At 40.1% G+C, this 20,347-nt stretch overlaps 1 protein-coding gene and 1 long non-coding RNA gene across 10 annotated transcripts in view; both read left to right on the top strand.

The window, feature by feature from the left end:
• Nucleotides 1–3,542, top strand: part of LOC104148186 (uncharacterized) — a 33,582-nt gene extending 30,040 nt beyond the window's left edge. For all 4 annotated transcript variants that reach the window (XR_011143776.1, XR_011143774.1, XR_011143775.1 and 1 more), the window contains exon 5: nucleotides 3,141–3,542. This is a non-coding gene — a long non-coding RNA (uncharacterized lncRNA). The remainder of the gene's footprint in view (nucleotides 1–3,140) is intronic.
• Nucleotides 3,543–5,916: 2,374 nt separating this feature from the next.
• The window catches only part of CHD2 (chromodomain helicase DNA binding protein 2), a 62,118-nt gene continuing 47,687 nt past the window's right edge, over nucleotides 5,917–20,347 (top strand). For all 6 annotated transcript variants that reach the window (XM_068958757.1, XM_068958754.1, XM_068958752.1 and 3 more), the window contains exons 1-2: nucleotides 5,917–6,445; nucleotides 6,781–6,914. Coding sequence is in view for 3 of the 6 variants with exons in the window: in XM_068958752.1 (XP_068814853.1) it covers nucleotides 6,853–6,914 (62 nt within the window). In the remaining 3 variants the exon portion in view is untranslated. The remainder of the gene's footprint in view (nucleotides 6,446–6,780; nucleotides 6,915–20,347) is intronic.

Below are 20,347 nucleotides of genomic sequence, written 5' to 3'. Positions count from 1 at the left end.
AGAGATCTCTCTTTCAAAGTAAAAATCTTGTTTTAATAACATTTGGGCAAACAAAACCTGAAGTTATATACTTTAGAACATCATTCTGTCCAGTCAACTCCCTCTGTTGGAATTTTTTTAAGTAGTTTTCCTTTACTAGCACTATTTAATCCTGATTTTTATTTACTTATTTATTTTCCTTCTAAGTTTAAGCTTCAAAGCCTGAGAGACTTCACTACATTTACGATGTTTTGCAGAGTTGTCTCTTAGACATTTGTACTGATGCATAGTTGTTTAAAACGTTGTGACTGGCCTTCAGCCTCATGCTTCAGAAATACGAGGTTTCAATGGACATAAGATTACTGAGGCCATGTTTTTTGGCCACAAGATGTCTTTTGTTTCTGTGCGCTCTTACACAGTTGGAGAAAGAAATAAGTAATACAGAAACCTGAAGCAGAAACTTTGTAAACTGGGATGTTCCAAAACTGTTGTCTTAAACCTTTAGTCATGGTAGTGAATGGCTTCTGTTTGTTGATACGGATTGTCCACATTTTAACAGTATTTGGAAGGAAACTTGCAAGTATTACACTGACTGCCCAGAAGCCCTTATTTATCGTGGCCAAAATAGCATGTTGGAAACAAATGCAGTGAAGAGTAGATGATAGAAGCTTGAAGAATGGGGTGATGGCTGGCTGATTTTTATAGAAGGAATTAAATGTTCACGTCATATAGCAAAAAGGATGTTCAGTGTCATTGCTTGGATGTAGAATCATTGCGTATGTCTTAGAGGCGAAGGCATATGTTTTTGCCAACATATATTGAAATTTCTTGATTAAAATGTGCCTTGAAAACACAATTGATAAGTAAACAAATTCTGTGAAATCTTTTAATGCAAATATAGATTTCACGTGAGAAAGTTTACTAATTGCTCTTGATCCTTGGACACTGTTACTGTGGCATCTTTTTAATGTATGAAATAATTCTATAGCTAGTGCTGTTGTAGCATGTGCTCAGTTATAATATATCATCAGTTTTGTTTACTGCTAATTATTTTACGAGGTCGAGAGAAGAGTTTACAAATAACCCTATCGCATTCATTTTAAAGTTTTTGCTACAACCAAATAGAAGTGAACCTAGCAGAGAAACTTGCCCTAAATTGTTTTTTTAGCGGATCTCATTAGTGTCTAAGGCAGAATGCTAACCCAAGAGAAATGGGCCTTTGAAGGTGGACTAACATATAACCAAATTACATTTTTTTGTTGGCAGCTGGGGAGGGTTCAAGCCAATGATTAAATTTCCTTATTTCCTAAAATAGCTAGAATAAAAATTATCTTAAAAAGTATTAGCTAGGGGTTTCTGTGGCACCCTTGCCAGTACTTCTAAATGTTTGATTATGACAATAAACCATCACAAAGTTGTCCATTATTACTCAGGTTTTGGTACCTCAGTCAAGACCTTAGCATTAAAAAAAAAAAAAAAAAACCCAAATGTTAATTTATCTTCAAATGCTGTATTACGTTTAAAATTAGGCTGGTTTATCCAGTAAGAACTCAAAATCATTTTTTCAGTTTAGTGTATGTGGGGAATTCAAAATAATTAATTCCTGCCTGAGGATGAGTTGAATGATGGAAACAAAAAATCCTTGCAGACTTGAATCTTCAATTTCTGTTTCAATTTTTGAATATGGGAAGATTCCATGATTGATTACTATAGTTCACATGTCGCGCAGTGTAAAAGCAAAGTGGGCTACCAGGTCTTGCATTCTGCTTACGTGCTGTACTGCTTTTCCAGTGTGTTTAAAACAAGGAAGAAATCTGTAGGGAAATACAAAACATGACATATATGGCAGTTATGAAAGTCAGACTGAGGCTTTTTGTACAAGTTGCGTTGGTATTTTCCTTTATGGGACTGGCTCATTTGAAATGAGAATGGGTAAACTTGAATGAAGAGAGAGAGACCGCTAGATGGCTCCACGCATTTTTTCCTGTGCTGTGGGTAATTTCTGTATCGCTTACTGTGAGATTATGCTCAGATTATCATGGGAACAAAATAGCAGTGGAGTTGGCAGTCAGACTAAAATGAGGTTGGAGCTTATACATATTCAGAGGAATAAATCAAAAGTTAGAGAGCAGATACCCAAAATCATGAAGAAGTATTTTTAAACCTTCCTTTATATATCAGTCCCTTCTCCTACAGTTAGTATTGGCTTTAAAATGATTTTTTTTAACCATTTAGTAACTTATTGTACTTGATTTTTGCACACTAGGAGGAATAGTATTTCGTTTGTATTCTTAGAAATACGTGAGCTTAATTTTGGAATTTTTAATTCTTGGAAGAAAATGTGAAGATGAGGACATTTGATTTGTATTTCCCCATATGGAAGTAATTTGATCACCTCTGTGTTTGTTGATCACTTGAGGGCCTGATTGCTACTATGTGAAGAGTGTAGTTGGAATAAGTATTAGGGTGACCTTGCTAAAGGCAACTAGTGTGACTTGTTATCATTTTCATCTGACATCCCTCTTCCCACCAATAACCAAATTAGTTTGTTTATAAATATTCATTTCCTGTCACACTATGTCTTTCATGAGGTAGAAATCTCGGTTGATATGGTGGGATTTTCTTGTCTCCAGTCACCATCTTCATACAGGAAACCAGTTTTACGCCTTTGCCTTGGTTTTAATGGATTTCTGTGGTTGAAGCAAAGAGCATGGGCAGTAGTTAAAATTTTTGGCTTAATTATAATAAACTTGATTTTCCATCAAGAAGTGAAGTGTCAGCTTTAGTTTTAAATGGGTCAGTCCGATAAAGATGGTTGCCAGAGCAAATAGCTCATATTTCCCACTATTGATTTCTCTGGTATTCTTTCACATGAAGAATTTTAAAATTGAGTTTATGGAGCCTGAAAGAGTTCTTGAACTTCCGATCATTCCTCCCCTCCTCCTTTATAGTTTTGATTGAAGTTTGTTTTTGACTCTTGTACTGCTGATGTGACCTTGTTAGTCTGTGATAAAACTAGGTGTTCTGGGATGTGCAATACTGAATGAAGCATCAGTTATATGCTTAAAATACATCTTCAAGGTACGTTAGTTTGAATGTCTTAGTTTAAGGATAAGATTATCTGTATTCCAACAGCATTTTTCTTTTAATTTTCCATAAAGAATCCAGTCAGATGAAGAGTGTCAAAAGGAGTCTACGAATAAGAGACCAAGATGGCAGTTCCACTGTTGATTGAGAGGTTGAGGAACTGGACTAATGCATGAGTGCTGTGATATAGCAGTCCAAGGAAAGGACGTTAAAACATGGACTCCCGTGTTGCTAAACCAGAGAAGATCTGGGTTCTGATCATCCTATCAAAATGGACTTTGCACTTGAATTAATCAGGGGACTGTATCGGTGACTATGCAGTAATGGATCGGTTTGAGGGTTGGGTGGCAACACTTTACTCTTAAGGTGATGTATGCATAACAGGGAAACTAAATTGATGAGACATGTTGCTACCCCCTTTTGAGAAAATGTAATTTTTTTTTAAGTTACTTAATAAAAGGTTTTGGTTTCTTTTACACTTCGTGTTTGTCCTTTCTGGCTGATACTTTCTTTTTAAATTGTTTTGATATTGAAGTGTGTTACCTTCTTAGATGCTATTAAAGTGAGAAGTATTTTAGCTGATAAGCTCTAAAGGCAAGGTAAATTTTGTGAAATACTTGATTTAAAATGCTGTGGTTTTTACTTCAAAATTATCTTCACTTTGCTACAACTTCCAATGAATTTTTATTCTCTGGCTGGTTCTTTCAGTTGTTAGTTTTTGGTTTTGTTGTTTTTCTTCATCAGAGCTTGGTCTGTTGTCAGGGTACTTCTGCTAAACTTTCTGAAGTTGCTTTAAGATGGAATTGATATCAAGCGAAGGGCGGGCAAATATGACAATAAAAATGCATGTTCAAGGTCTTTGGGGGAAATTTTCCCCAAATTATTCCTGATACAACAGAGGAGTTCTTAACCATTTTTTCTAACTTTCAGGTATATTCATTTGGTTTTGTATGTGTATGTAAACTTTCAACAGATTTCCTGGACAGCATACTTCCTAAACAGCCTCTATCCTAAAATTGTTCTCTACAAGTAGTGCCCAGTATACTTCACAGCCGTTAGACTTAGCTGCATGATACTGTACCATGTATTTGACAAGAAAAATGAAGTCACTTTTGATATTACTACAGATAACATGTGAATGAATTTTTAAATGGTTTTAATGTTCAAAAATTGGTTTAAAGTTTTTTGTGGGTCAAATTCTGTGGATCAAATAGTTAAAGTGTAGGCACCTTCATATGCCAGTTTCACCTGGTGTTCATAGTCTATCCTCTTTGTCTTATGCTGGAAGGCCAAGAAGGCAAACCTGGTGCTGAGATAATCTAGGTCTCAAAGAGGTTTCTTTCTTTCTTTTTTTTTTTTTTTTTTTAAAAGCAAACATTATATGTATTTAATCACTTGGCTTGCTCAGACATTTTTGTAAATACTCAGTTTTACCATAATTAATTGTTCGTAACTGTTTAATCCAGCTGTTTTGATTATACACACTTGCCTACTCGAGCTTGGTTTTGCCATGTGTTATATGGTGGAATTGGATACTGGGACCAGCCTGAAGGGTTTCGTGTTCAAATGAGTGGATTTCCTTGGTGTTGTACAAAATTGTTTGGAATTGTCTTACATTGTGTTTTCAATTTTTGTAGTTTAGGTGCAAGGGGTCTTCTGTAAGTAATCAGTAAACTGAAATTGTTTAAAATAGACTATGGCAACGTAGCATACCAACTTAAACTTCTCTTGATTTGGAAAGGTGATAGGTTGTTGGAGGGTATGGATGGCAAGCACATGGAGTAGGAGTTGAAAGGGAATATCTTGGTTCTACTGGTAGAAGCCAATGTTTTCAAGTTGTTGGGGCACTGTGCCATTGAGGGTCCCTATAGAAGTCCAAACTAGCTTGTTATCCCCTTCCGACCCCAGCCTCCACTATTTGCTTCCATTGTCTTGTTGTGATGCTTACCAATATGCAAGAAGTCCTTGTACTTAAAGCATTTTGTTGCTTGTGGGAAAACAAATGGTAGTCAGGACGTAAGAGGTATGAGGATGCTTGGATCTCCTCCATTTTCTCCGTGATATGTCTTCTCAATGCTAGGACCTTGTATGTGAGAAATTGTGTGGTTTCTAATTCTGGATCTTGGCTATATTAACATGATAAATTACTCCTTAAAGCCATGTAAAATCTGTTAACTAGCATTAATGGGTTAAGAATGGGAATTAGAAATAAGCCTTAATGGCCTCAGATTTATTTTACAGTAGTGCCTGGGTAGTGCTTTCACCTAACTGATTAAAATTGTGCAGCTCTCGAATTTTTATTCTCAGGCAAAACCACTAGGGAGGCGCTGTTGAGTTGAAAAGGGTTATTGCCACATGGGAGGTTTTCTTAAGAGAGTGTGTGTGCTCTTGTTTCAAGCTTTAGGTGCACCTATTGGGTGACAAATGGAAGAGCTATTGTCTGGTGATGCTATCACTTAATTAAAAAAAAAAAAAAAAGTTACCCCTTGGGTGGGGTTGACCCCCAAGGTGGGTTGTTACTGACTGCATGGCGATTAGTTCCACTTCCATTCTTTCAAAATGGCTTGTAACAGCACCACTTCCTGTCCAGGGAGGAAGTAATTTTAGCCCAAGCCCTTAAATATTTAGCAAATCTTTAAAACAAAAAGAACAAATTACATTTCTTTCTGGTTTCAAAAGGGTGCCTGAGCCACATGGGGTTAAGGTGCCCCTCAGCTGGGGTAGTTGGAAGAAGCCAGGGCTGTGGGGGGTAGCAGGCACCCTTTAGGTGGAGGCTATCTCTTTTTTTGGTAGAAATGAAGGGGTGGGTCTATGGTACATCACCTGAGTTGTGGGGTAAATGTAGAGAGTGTCAATCAAAGGCAGAGCTCAGAGCTGGGAAGGAGCTCTAGATGGCGGCTGTGCCTTAGAGAGAGCGCGCTCAGCTCCGTGCCTTCCCCAGCACTTTACGCAACTTTCCCTAACTTTCGGGCAGCCTCAGGGGGCCCCCACAGCCCCTTGCCTCTCCTAGGCACTAATCGGGGGCTGAGCGGACCTTTTTCGGGCAGAAAAGCAGCTTTTGAGGGCTCCCTTTTCGTGCCTTGCTGGAAAGAAGAAGCCGTGGAGAGAGCCCAGGTCGTTGTTTTTCCAGCTTAGAAGCCATGGCGTACCTCCATTTTTGTGCGCTCTCCTAATGAGCTTTTTCCCCCGGACATTTTTGTACTAATTATCGCTTCTTTTGCTTTATCGGCAGCATATTTTGGGGATTTAGAATATATATTTTTTTTCCATTATCTGAAATTCGTATTTTATCATTCTGAGTCTAAATATTTTGGATCTAATGTTTTTCCACTACCCGAAACTAATATCGACTTGGTCCTGGCGGCGGTGCATGGATCAGGTAGGTGGGCAATTAATATTAATAATTTTTAGATTTTTGCTGTTTTGAGTACTCTGATTTTCGACCGATTTGAGCTATATTGGGATGACGCAATAAGATACAGAGATTATTTGCATCCAGTGTTACTTTGGGAAAGTTTGCAGGATGCTCCTCTACCGTGTTTATTCTCCGATTTTTCTTTAAAAAACGATTATTTGTTTTAAATCTCTGTTTTGCCGTGTTGATCAGTGTTGTGTATTGTTATAACAATATCATTGCAGCGTCAGGACTTTGTTCCTGATCATGAAAGCCAGTGAAACGAACTGGGACCTTACCTTTCTTTCAACTTTTGACAGTAAATACCTGGGCACAGGACTTCAAAGCAAACAGACACCCCTGACCCCCTCTTAATATTTAAGAATAAAAAGATGATGAGAAATAAGGACAAAAGCCAAGGAGAGGAGGGTTCAGTCCACAGCAATGCATCGAGGTATGATCTATCAACTTACTTTTTTTTTTTTTTTTTGTAAAACCTGTGAATACCCTGTTTACTTTGACAGCCTTGGGTTACTGTCAGTGCTTAATATAAAACATTTTAGTGATTTTGCTTCCTTTTTAAGGAATGACCTTGAGATTGTTAGCATGCCACACCCTAATTTTTTTTGGTAGCAATTTCTGAAAGTTGTGTTGTGACTTAAGGGCCCATGTCATAGTCAAAAGGTAATGTACCTTTATTCAAGGGAGCCCTTTTCTCTGTATTATGTTTTTCCAGCTTTTGAATTTCAGTTTTTAGGTTTTTTGTGTTGTGAAAAATGACCTTGTCGGTTTAGCCGTTGCTGCATTGCACCATTTTACATACAAGGCAAATTTTTCTTTGAAGAATCTCAGAAGTCTAAACTTTAACTGAGGGCCATACAGAAGCCTGGTGTAGTAGTAAATTATAGTAAATAGGCACAAGAAAAAGTTACATGAATGAAAAAAAGCTCATTTTAAAATATAAACTGGAAAGTGCCTGTCTGTCTGATACCCCATACTTCAAATTTTATTTGAGCTTGTAGAACTTTGATACTGTTTTGGTATTTTAGAATATTTTGATACAATTTAACCTGACTTTCCCCTGCTGGTGATAGTATTTCATATTATAAAATATAACCTGGGATTATTAACAAGAGGCTTGAAATGCTTTGTCTGCTTGTTTAATATATTTTTGCTCAGAATGTTTTTATTTACTTTTGTCAAGTCATGAGATTCTTTACAGGTTTTTATAAACTTAACCTTGATATGGGAAAAGTATGAAATACTGAAAATGTTTACATTTGTTAAGAAAAGAGAAGTATAATTACTGAAATGCTTGTTTTGTATTTAATGGGTTGATTTATTCGAAAATTAGAAATCTAAAGTACATGCATTATTATTCTATAGTTTGTAAACATACCAAGTTTTGCATTTTGTTCATTTTAATTAAATCATAGCCTGTTTATTTTTTCTCTGGTGTTTTCTTCAGTTATTTCTAAGTAATTTGAATAAAAATAATTCTACACTGTCTGTATCAGATGTGCACTATGTGAGGTTTGCAGGTGTTTGAATAGTATTCTTGATGTCCACCAATATTTAACCTTTCTTAAGAACACAAACTTTAAATACTGTGGGAATATATAGATTATCAAATCAATGGAACCTTCTGAAATGAACTTGTATGATATTCTGGATGCATTAAAACTACAGTCAAATTTAAAATCTTAAAATGGATGTGGGTAAGTTTGTTTAAAATGTGAAGTGTTTATTAACTAAATTAGCTCTAGGGACTGTTGAAACATTGTATACAGCACCTACACAGAGCTTGTATAATAATGCAGTTAAGAAATGCATCAAATTTTTAAACCTTGCTAGAAGTCAAAACCTTTTTTTTTTTTTTTTCCCCCAACATTAAAATGTTGGAAATGCTTCTTTAAAATGTGGATTGTCAGCAAAAAGCAACAATAGGTGCAATTTGTTAAGGGAATCTGAATTAAGGCAGTTTATTGATGTTAGAAACGTGCTAAATATAAGATGGATTTGGAGACATCTAGCAGCTTTGCTACAGAGAAGACCTTTGATTTTTCTGTCCTAGGGGTATCGTATTTGCATTGTCTCACATCTGTAATTTTGCTATTTTCATTGAAAGGTTTGAGTTTAGCATAATTGATCAATTTATGTGTAACACCTGTTGTGTGAGGTGAAGTGTTAACCTTTTTTCCCCTCTCTTTACAATTTTTTCTCAAAATAAACTTGCTGCGGGTAACATCCACTCACCTGAAGTGTGGGAACAATTGAACACAGGATATTTATAAGAGAGCCCTGTCGAGCTTATTTCGGAGTTGTGAGTCAGCTGAATGTCGTAAAATGTGCTTTACTTCCTGAGGTTGACTTTTAAGTTGTAGGGGAAATGATTTCTAGGAAGTAAAGCCACCAGTTTGCTTTACTGTAGCCCTGAAATGCATTGATATCTGTGCGTAACGTGCTTCTGGCCAGTTTTCTCCACGGATGTGAGACTAGCTCAAAATACATGTAAATATATGAAGTCACATTACATAATCTTTGATTGGAGGCTTGAGTGATGGAAATGGGTGGATAAGGTACACACTAGTGGTGCCATTTATTGGAGCTGGAGAAGCAAAAAATACAGGACTGAAAATGTGCTACAGCTGAAGAAATGCCATTTCTGTATAGTACATACGTATACTGACTGAGGAATATGTTTGGAATTGTGACTTTTACGTTTTCAGACCTAAGAAAGAAAGAAAGAAAAAAAAAAAAAACCTGAATAAACAAAAACACCTTTGAGAATTGTCTTGAAACAGACTTTATTCTTGGGGGAGAAAAACGATGTGAACTCCTTACAGTAAGTTTAGAGGCTTATATTTTCTTGTGGCCTTTTCAGATGAACAGCAACACCTGTCCTTTGCTATGTTGGTGGTACCCCTAGCAGGAAATCTTCACAAACTGAAAACCTGCTGATTTTGTATCACCGCCTAGGATAAAAGTTGGGATGTTGCAATTACTAATAAATAACCGCCTGTGTGTCTGGGACTTGCATTAAGGAATGGAACAAAATCTGTGTGCATTTTCTAGCATCTTCTCTGTCGCATTTTTAAAAGGCAGATGATGCAAAGAGCACTTAATATGTTCTTAGTGCAACCTTCTTGTGAACTTGAGAAGTACTTGAAACACAGGTGAAGATAGCACTTTTATAAGCCTGGAGGTAGAACTTTTGTACAGGATAATAAGTAACGTGAGGGAGATACGTTGATGCAGTTTCTACTGGGATCCATTGAGGGTCATTTGTTGCAGTTGCTCTCCTACAACTCCAAATCTGTTGTGGACGGTGCAGAGCTGAGCAAAACACTGCGTTTATATCCTCTGCAGCCCTAAAACAGCATTTGGGGGAAATGGTGCTGATGAAGCAGATTTTGGGTGGTTTTCTGTTGAGGGAGCTGGAGGTGTAAGGTCTGAAACGGTGTTTTTTCTCTGGGCAGCCGCCGTAGCCTGCCAGGTGGCTCCGCAGCAAGTGCTGCAGCCGTTGCAGAGCAGAGCACGCTCGATTTATGCGGCAGCCATTTTATGGAGATGTAGTTACACGCGAAAGAGGATTTTGTGCATGTGTGCAGGGACGAAACCAGGGCATTAAAACAAAACCTGCCATCTCTGGCTGCTGATGAAAGCAGAGGGCATCTCCTTTTGCTGTTGGCGGTGCTCAGAAAGCAGCTATTCCCGGCGAAAGGAAGGGAAAAAGCGCCGCAGCGCCTGGCATTTTGGTGCGGGTCCAGTGCAGTCACAAAATGGCTGTTCCTTTGTGCCGCATAGCTGACAGACATACTGCATTGCACTGTGTGTACTCTAAAAACAGCAGGAAGTTGCTGGTGGGGAGTTCAAAGGCCACCTCGCGTTCGCGGGGCCGGCGATTGGCTGCGCGCTCGCTTGGGAGCAGCGGGGCCGGCGGTGGAGGCTGAGCCCTGCCTGCGCGTGATGTCAGCACACGCGCGGCCTCCCACTCCCGCCGCCGCTGCGCCGCGGACGTGCAGCCACCCGCCCGGCGAGCCGCCGCCGCCGGCCTCCCTCGCCGCTTCTCGGGCGCGTCTCACTCTACTCTATTTTTTTTATTTCTTTTTAAATAGAGCGCTGGCTATTTTCAGAAGCGAGATGGCAACTTGTAAATGATCAGGGTTGGTTTTGGTGCCTTTTTTTTTTTCTTTCTTTTCCTTCCTCTCCCCCCCCCCCAAAAAAAAAAAAAAAAGAAAAGCTTTATTATTATTTTAACTTTAAAAGAAATCACAAAGTATCTTAGTGTTCCTGCAATGTCTGGCCCTTTTTATAGCACTGTGGTTTTCAGCATCGTTCAATCAGTAGAACTCACTCTTTTAATGGAAAAGGCTTTATACTTTTTGCAGCAGATTTTCTTTGAGCTGAGTGGAAATGTTGAACATGGTTATTAAAATAGCTTTAGCCACCGAGTTCACCTTTTCATCCTCCAAGTTGGCGATCTTCTTCTTTCTTTTTTTTTAAGCTATTGTGGCTATCGTATATGTATCACGTTTTGCAGTTTCATTTATACCAGCGGCATCTTTAAAGAGTTCTTTTTTTTTCCCCCCCAAGTTTTAACCCTTTATGTAATTGTCCTGAGGCTTTTTTGAAAAGGGAAAATTCTTAATCCGCGTAGCACAAAAGGAATAATGTGCAAGGAATTCAATGAATCGTGATGTCATCTGAATGGAACACAAAGGAGATTGTTCTTGTTTTGCTTTGTTATTGCTGTTTCGCACATTACCCTTTCTAAGGAAATGTCGTGTCTAATTACAAATGCATAATTCTGAGACTTTAAACTTCTCTATTTCCTGTTCCGCGAGTGCTGCCAGAAATGGATGCAATGTACACAATACTATTAAGGGGGAGGGAGAAGGGAGCTAACCAACTGGAAGAAGCTAAATTTCCTTAGATTTCTAAACTCTTCTGGATTATGTCTTTTTCATTAAATATTTTATGCCGATTAATCAAATTATTTGTGTTCTCTAAATGCACAAGACCGTTTTGCTGAGTGAAAATGGGAAAATGGAAATAAGGAGCTCACCTGGGTAATTCTGTAACCCAGCAAAAATGCTTCTGTTTGTCACTGGTGGCTAAAAGTATGCTTTTGCCTGGATATTTTTGTACTTCGGTACACATGCGTGCACACATACTCCCACACCACTCTTGCCTAAACTTATTACTGCCTTCAGCCAAGACAAATTGACGTGGCTGAGATTGCAGATTAGAGCTGACGTTCTGCTTTCTGTTGGGTTGCTGTTTCACCTGCTGTACAGGGAGGGCAACAGTTGTCCTTACCGGAGCCTTCCCCCGTTTCCTATGTGAACTGAAGCCAAATCCTCCTGCAGTTCAGGGAGAGAATTTTGTGCTGCAGTGAGACAGAGGTCATATCCCAGCTGATTTTATCAGTATGTAGGGCACAGCGTTTGGGAGAGCACTGGGCATCACGTATGTGTCTTAGCAGAACGGCTTTCAGCATTTGGCCTAGAATAAACCACACAGGGCCAAGAAACTTGCATTAAAGCAAACATCTCTACGGTTAACTTCAACTTGAAGTGAGCTTTGAGAGTGCTTGGAGGGAGGACAAGGAAGGTATTGGATGCTAAATACTGATCTTTCATGCTCAACATAGGGGAAAAAACAGGTCCTAACCCTGTTGCTTCCATGTTTCTCTCCTGCTTTTGGAAAGCTGTTCATAGGGTTAACAGGTTTCTGAATTTTGAGTCTGTTCAGGAGGGATTTTTTTCAACAGCATGTCGGACTATTTATGCAGTCCTGTTACTGCTAGTTTTAAGGAGCAGATTAGGGTACTAATAGCAAATGCAGTGTGACTAGCCATATGATTAAACACCTGAGACTGAGAGCTGGCTTGCGGTGTCTGAACTGAAGCTCCTGATGCCATGGCCTTACTTCTCTTGATCTCAAGACAGCTAAAGCAAACCTAGCCTGGGAGGGTATGACTGCTTATGCTATTGTTGCATCTCCTGATACATCTGAAGATGTGTATATAGCCACTATACCTTTTTTATTCTGTTCACTTTATTGCAGACAAAGCAGTCCTGATAGGAATTTCGCTGTTAAAACTAGACTGTCAAGTTTCGGAGATCAAGGAACCCTTCCAAGTCTCCTGTTGCCAGTAGCTAAAATCCAGCTCAAGAAGGTGGTAATAATGGATGAAGAAAGAGTCTCTACTGTATTATATTTTTCCCCCAAGGAAAATAAATGCAAGCAGAACAGCAACTGAGGGAGGGGGGAATGGCCCGGATTAGGGCCATAATTAGCTATAAGCAGCCTTCTAGCAAAGGAAGTACTGGCCTACTGACATGGTGTCTTATCTTAGGCTTTTCTGCTGTATTTTAAAAGATGTGTACTGAAATGCACTTTGAACATACTCTTTCCACAGATGGTGGTGTACTTGTAGAGACTGCCTTTAAATCCTCTGTAGGATCCTTGATTTGACAACAAAAAAGACTAGATGAAAAAAATTATGTCTTTAGTGACCTGCAGTGAAGCTTTTGTAAATCTGTCATGCTGTTCAAAGTGTCCTTCCTTGGAGCAGGAAGTGTCTTTAGGATATATAAGCAGCAAAATGTGGCCGAGTCTTTCCAAATGTGCAGTAACTTTTATTACATCACTGCTTGTGCAGCCCTGCTGCTAAATTACTATTTTCAATATATGACTTGCTTTAATACTTACCTGTGGGCTGAGCTCATCTACATTATAGCATGTATGTTCTTCTGGTCTTGGCTTCTAAGGTTTAAAAAAAAATCTCGGATTCCCTTTTGGTATTGTGCTGGTAACTTCTCACATGGAGTTTCATCTTGGCAGGGCTTCTGTGAAGTATTTTTGCTAAGTGCTGACTACTTCACAGCAGTGGTACTGCACGCTTCATTGCTCATGAACCTTTACCCCAGTCATAAGCAGGTCTATCGTAATGTAAAGAATACACTCGTTCCAGAACACCTAACTCCTTAAAAAAAAAGTTACACTGTAACTATTTAGGTTTCTTACATTTTTTTTTTTATTGCTAGATATAGATGGCTTAGTGAAATTGCTTCTATATTAATTACAGAAGCCATTTAGACTCTTTCCCAGGGAGGAACTACAGAGCTGATGCAAGCTGCAGAGCTTTGAATGCAATGTGATGTCTGTAGAATGAAGGCTCAGCGATCAATCTTAGATCTGTTGTTTAAAAGCAGGTTTTAACAATCACTTGGTGTAAGATCCTCTGACCAGGTCAAGTTCCTTTCTACTAAACTTCAGATAATTTGGAAGCAGAAAGGAATTTCTGTATCTTCATGTTTTGTTAATGATTGTGGGTCCCACGTTTCCATGTTACTGCGTTTCTCTAAACCATTAAGTCTCAAAGGAAGTTTGCAGAAGTTAAAAGGGGGGAAAAACTTTCTGTAATAATTTAAACCTAGCTCATGACTGCAATCTAGTCTCCGCCTGAAGCATCACATTTTTTGTTCTTCACAGAAAAATCTGGTGCTGACTGTATACTGAGTTCCCTTTGTGCTGGCCATTGACATCCTGGCTGTCCTCCGATGTGACAAAGCGGAGGCTGTAGTTAGAATGGCTGAGGGGCATGGTGAATTAATCCCTGCTCCGTTATCTCAGCCTTGGAAATGTGTGCGCTGTTTGGCTCCAAAGTGCAGGCGTGCTCCTTTTTTTTTTTGGCCGTTATTAGGAGGTTCTCAACAGTGGGTGCTGCCTGGGTGGGAACAGCAGCAGGAGCAAGCCTGAGCTGTCCTGCAGCGGTTGATGAGTGTAAAGCGTTACAACACATGGCCGCATTCCTGGGGAGGGAGAGATCTGTCCTTTTCAAAGCCCTGAGAACTGCAATTGTACTTTCCTTTCACTGGGAGGGAAGGGGAAGGATGCTGCCTTTGGAGCTTCTCAATGGCCCTCCTTAATCAAGCCGACAGATTTTGACTCCTTTTGTTACTGTGCTGCCTTTTTTTTTTTTTTCCTTTCTTCTCCCACTAAACATCCCAGGCATTTTCAGCCTCTGGCTCAAAGATCAGAGAGCAAGGGATCCCGCTCCCCTAATCTTGAATGAACTGCTAGTTTTGCTTTATTATGTAAGCATAGTGTGGTGTCTTTGTAGTGGGAAAAAAACTTGGAATATGCTTGTCATTCAAGATAGTCACACGTGCTTTACAGGGAGCCGCAGCAGAGCGGTGAAGGATATATTTAGCCCACTATGTACTCAGGAATTGCTCTGCCTTTGGAATTTAGGAATTATGTGCTGGAGACAGCAGTGATGTTGGCCAGAATATCTGTGAAAATTTCCCTGTACCTTTTCTCCTTCCAGTCCTTTGAGTTTGGCTTGAAACTGGTGCAAACCAATTCAGATGGCTATTTAGATGGGATACCTGCTGAGTGCCTAATCCCTTAGTTGTTACAGTAGCACTGTGGCCCTACTGTTTCTATTGCTGTATAAATGTAATTAACACACACAATTTGCAAGCAGGGCTTGTAATCTTGTGTGGAAAACACATATATGTTCTCCATGGTAACTCTCTCTTCATTTGCTGATTTCAGGACATAAAAAGTTGCCAATCCCAGAAAATGAGACTGGGGAAATGTTTTTTCTCCCTCTGCCTCCCACTTTTAATCTCTGCCCTTTGAAGGGCGTGTTGGATATCTGGTAGGGGCAATCTTGTAATCCTGGGGACTGTGTTTGTGCCCCTTGACAGCCAGCCTAGATTTGGTCAAATGATATTGTGCATGTTCAGAGTTGTGTGAGACTTGCTTCTGAACTATATGAAGAGTCTGTCAGTGTCTAACATGTTCTAGTTTCTTAAATTGCTATTTTGAGCCAGCTCATTGATGCAGAGCTAATAAAGCGTAGAGTATGAAGGGAACTGCTAGGTAGAGAAGCAGGAACTATTTTTTCTGCCCCTTCCTTTCCCTATTTCCATTTTTGCCAATAGGAGATAAGCTAGGAAAAGCTCTTTCATTAACTGACCCTCCTCAGCTCTTACCACCAAGAAAATATTTTCCTTAGGAGACTGGCAAGCACCACTTACTTCCTTTAATAGACTTTCAGAGTAAAGTAAAAAGCTCAAAAAACTGAGAATGAATTTTTCTTCAGTATTGCAATTTGTACCGTTCACTTAGCTCTCATACAAGGTCAGCATACTGACTCTGTCCTTGGCAGTGCTTACTCTAGCATTTGCCTATAATTTTTTCCCCCCAAGTGATAGATCGCATGAAGTTCTCATGCTTGTGTGGTCCATGTATGGTCCTTTTTTCATCAAACGATCTGTAGTCCGGATCAGTCTACCGTTCCTCTCAGTTGCTTGTTGAGCTTAGAGGCGAGATTTTCATGGTTTGGGGGTTTTTCATTGCTACTGTATGTGCCAGCATTAACTGAAGTTACTTGTTTATTTTCAGTAAATATGGGCATTGCATATGTATTTATTTGTAACAATAGGGAACATCATGTTTATAGATCCATCAGACTTACTTCAAATGAAATGTTAAAGCTGCAGGAGATCCAGCTGGGATTAGTGGATTAGCGGGTTCGCATCTTCTGGTTCCTCACTGCCCCTTTACTTGTAGAACAGTTCATGTGTAGGTCACTTTGGGGACATAAATTTGGTTGAATAGTTTTAAACCGGTGATTTGCACCGACTTAACTGATTCTTGCTTTGAAGTAAATCCAGGGTCACTTCTGTGAACGGTGCCACTGGCGGACAGGAGAGGCTGGTAGTCCTTGCTAGAGAGCTGTGGGGAATGAGAATCCTCTTCTACTGGTAGAGCTGGATCTGACAGATATGTCTGGTCTGAAACATTTATGTCTGGATAAAATTAACTGTCCTGTTCAGTTCAGGCAGTGTCAACTCAGCTGTCCACTACTGTGCTTTTGGTCAGTAATAAAATAGTAATTATGAATGGGTAGTAAATCTGGTGGATTTACTTGCAATTTTAAAACGTTATTATAGCTAGCAGGTGGCCCTGTGCCTCTGCCAGAGGTTGCCATGCAGCAGGGAAGGCTCATCAGTCTGCAGCAGGTTTCTTGACCCTGCCAGTGACAGTAGACTTCCATGGTGCTGAGGGCCTGAGGTGGCCAGGCTGGGCTGGCTGTTGCCCAGAAATGGAGGTCTCGCCTCCCCCATCTGTACTGCCAGACTTCCACGGCTGTGGCCTCTGCACCTGGCACTGATTTTACTCACTAAGCCAACAGAAAACTCCTCTGCAGTTTTTCTGGGCTCTTCTGCTGATGTATTAGTTAAAGTGGCTTGTGGAGGAGCCCAGTGAGTGCTGGAGCCAGCAGAAGGTGTGTACTGTGAACGTGGGTTGTAGAGGCAGGATGGATGAGGGCAGGCCCAGGCGCCTGCCAGGTACCTGTTTTTTGCCTTTCAGTGGCAGCAAGCTGAGATGCGGATGGACAGCTGGGCATCAGTTTTCCGCAGGATGTGTGAAGCTTTGTCTGCCATGCATAAAGGTTAAGTGTATATTTGCCTGAAGGGAGCAGTAAACATGGATTCAGATACTTTCTGACTCTGGGAGTCTACAGCAAAGACCGTTTTGAGACTGCCTCAGGGTTTTTTTCATCGATGGGGAATTCAAACTAAGGTTGCAAATCCCAGTAGAGCATTGCTGTTTGGATTCAAAACGGTGGTGTGGTGCATTAGTAACAGTTTTTAAAGGTAAATTAGGCTTGGCTTGTAGAAGATCTTGGGCCATTAGTACTCCCATAGTCTACTGGCAGAAGTCAGGATCTGGCCATCAAAAGCCAATTTTGCAAAATTTCAAGCAGAATGCTATCAGTAAGAGCCCTTCCCTTGTCAGCTCTTAATTCCAGAAACATATTTCTAGTCATTTTCTAAGGGACTCCAGCTTCTCTGGCATCTCCTGAAAACAAAACTACTGTTTGTGCTTGCTTGTTAAGACCTTATAAAATGTTTTGTCACTTAGTGAAGAAGAGCTCTTATGAAACGAAATCATACCACTCAGATGTGAAATATTAAAAGCTAACGCAGGAGGCTTCAGGCATGCTGTAGTTGCCTTCTAAGCTTAGATGCCTGATTGTAAAGGGTCTTATCACTGCCATTCAGCTAGTTATTTCTTGGAAGGAATGTTTCGTTCTTGGTTATGTTTTTCCTCAAGTCAGGAACTAGTTCTTAATTAAAACAGAGCTGTGGCCTGAAGTACTTCTTAGAAACAGTGGGAACATATTTTGCTGAGTCTTAGTGGATCTGAATTTTTATAGGAGTTTCTCACCCTAACAAGGGAGTTACCAAAGGTCCAACTGTATCTTGTTGGTGTTCATAGGTGTTTTTCTCTACTGAATCTGAAGGGTTTTGGGTTGGCTGAACAGTGATTTTGAGACGTTCTGGCTTAAACCTTAGTTGAAAGTAGGTTTTTTTTTAGATATTAACTTAGGGTCATTAAAGCAGGACATATTCCAGAAATAGAGAGGAATTAAATACCTGCTTACGTACGACGGTAAGGATTGATTTGGCGTATGACGTTGCTGATCCCTTCTACCTTACTGTCAGGTAGAAAGACTTCCTGATTGTCTCAGTGATATTTAGAAAGGACCTTTTATGGAATTACGCTTTTTAATTTTTTTCATTTGCATTTCAATATAGAATTAAAGGCAAGCACATATACTTTTGTCTTGATAACAGGATTTCTAAGTTTTTAGCAAAAGGTATTATTTGTAGCAGCCTTCAAAAGGACATACTATTTCCCATCTACGTTTCCTTCCCTATCGGGGCAAGTGCATATATACCTGTACATGCAGATGTGTGTGTGATCTGTCACTAGAGAAATCATCCTATTTTCAGATAACATAATTAACGTCTAGAAAAAAGAGTAATGGTAGTACCCAGATACACTGTGAATAATATAACACCTATGAATAATGGACACTCATGTATAGAAAGACTGTAATAAAGCTTAGGGCTGTGAGAAGCAAAGGGTGCCAGAGTGGGAGGAGACCAATAATTACTGTTCAGCCTTTAAACAAATACTGCCAATACTGTCTGGCCTCAGTCTAGCCTATGTTGTTATAATTTCTTCCAGCTATTGCTAATAAATCTGCTTGAAGAAAAAGTATTTTTCCGTTTCACGTGTCCCTGGTGGAGAACTTCAGGTTTTGGAACATGAGACGCCAACGTAATTCAGCCAAAGCCTGATGTTGCTACTTTGCATCGTGACAGTAGAAGGTTGGATGTCTCCAGTTCCCATATATTCGTGAAGGCCAGGTCCTCATCCTGCTATGCCACAGGATGGCAGGTGGCTTATGGGAGCCTCCATAGGATGGTGTGGAAACTGTCCTGCTTCCCGTGGAAGTGGGGTCCCCAAGAGCTATGGAAGTATAGTTTCCTTGAGTGTTATGGCAGTGTTTCCTTGAAAAACTCATAGAACTTTGAAAATTCCCCCCAAAAAGACGTTTCAACTCTTATTTTAGACTCAGTTGCAAAACGATGTCATTGAGTGGCACTTTGAGAGCAAACATCAGCAGATTTGTGGATGTATTCAATGAGGAACCATCAAGAGAGACCTCTCTGTGGGAGAGGTGGACAAGTAGGAAGAAACGCAGCTGCTGCTGGCAAAAGGCATAGCAAAACTGATAGCGAGCAGACAGCAGAGCGCAAGTCTGCGAAGGGCCTTGGTGGGCAAACACAAGGAGCAGGAGCTCGAATGGTAGAAAATGGAGAGGAAGCGGAAGACCGTAAGAGGGCGTGACACGGTTGGAGTGATGGGCTGCAGCGCTGTGCACTGGACTGTGCCTTCAGTTTGTGTGGTTAAGAGTGGGACAAACATCAGATAGCAGAAGGCCTGGAACAATGGCAGTTTAACTTGATTTTCCAGTTCTCCTAGGAGAGAGCAATAGGATACCTCTGTGTCTTTCGAAAACAAACCAGGGCAATGGAAAATGGCAAGTATCAGTGACAACTCATTCTCAACCCTTTACTGAAAAGATGTCACTTCTGTTGCTTCAGGTTTTGAAATTTTAACACACAGCTATTTTCCCCCTCCCAGCAAATACTAAGTTCTTCCATTTTAGGTCTTGCAAACAAACACAGCAACAGCCTCCACAGCAATGAAACCATAAGATGGTGGAAGAGAGATTGCTGTGAAATGGCGGCTGGGAGCTTGGCTGCATGCCCTGTGCTGAGGGATTTCTGGATCAGGCTCCCGCGCGCTCGGCTGCTGCCCTCTGCCCGCTCCGTGGGAAAGCGCAGCCGCGAGCTCCCGCAGCCCTGCAGGAAGGCAGAGACCAGCTCCACCGAGGCGTTCCCTCCTGGGGGTATTTACTTCTGTAGGAAAGCCCTAAAGCCCTTTTAGATTTTGAAGGAATTCAAGCATTTTTATCTGTGAGTGGAATACTTCTTCCAGTGGTGTAAATTAGTCCTGTTTGCACGTGGGTATACTTACAAATGCCACTTGACTGTATCTAGAGATGCCTACTGTATAGCATACATTGATTTCTTCAATTTTTCTTGATGTAATTACTCATGCTTTTTTGTTTAATATATTTTTTCTTCAGTTGTGAAATCTGAGTAGAGCTTTTGATGCATTTTGTTACTTTTGTGGTTGCATAAAAGGAAAAAAATTAAAAATCTCTGAAGCTTTTCTGACTGTTCTTTTCATGATGTTATATCTGGAAGATATTCTTAAAATAACATGAAAGCATCTAGCTGCAGATCAAGATCTCGCTTGGAAAGAAATGCTCCTTGTTCAAGAAGTTTACAGCCTCGTTATTGCTGCACTCCTTTTTAGCTTACGTGACATAGTGGGATCTGTAATGCTAACTTCCCTTTCCCTCACTATCATGTGTGTTGTAGTGAGTTTTCCATTTTTAACTGAGCTTTGAGTGGAAAGCAAAAAGAACGTGTG

The sequence above is a fragment of the Struthio camelus genome, chromosome 12, assembly GCF_040807025.1.
Source record: "Struthio camelus isolate bStrCam1 chromosome 12, bStrCam1.hap1, whole genome shotgun sequence".
Classification (NCBI taxonomy): domain Eukaryota; kingdom Metazoa; phylum Chordata; class Aves; order Struthioniformes; family Struthionidae; genus Struthio; species Struthio camelus.
This window is presented reverse-complemented; position numbering and strand designations above follow the sequence as displayed.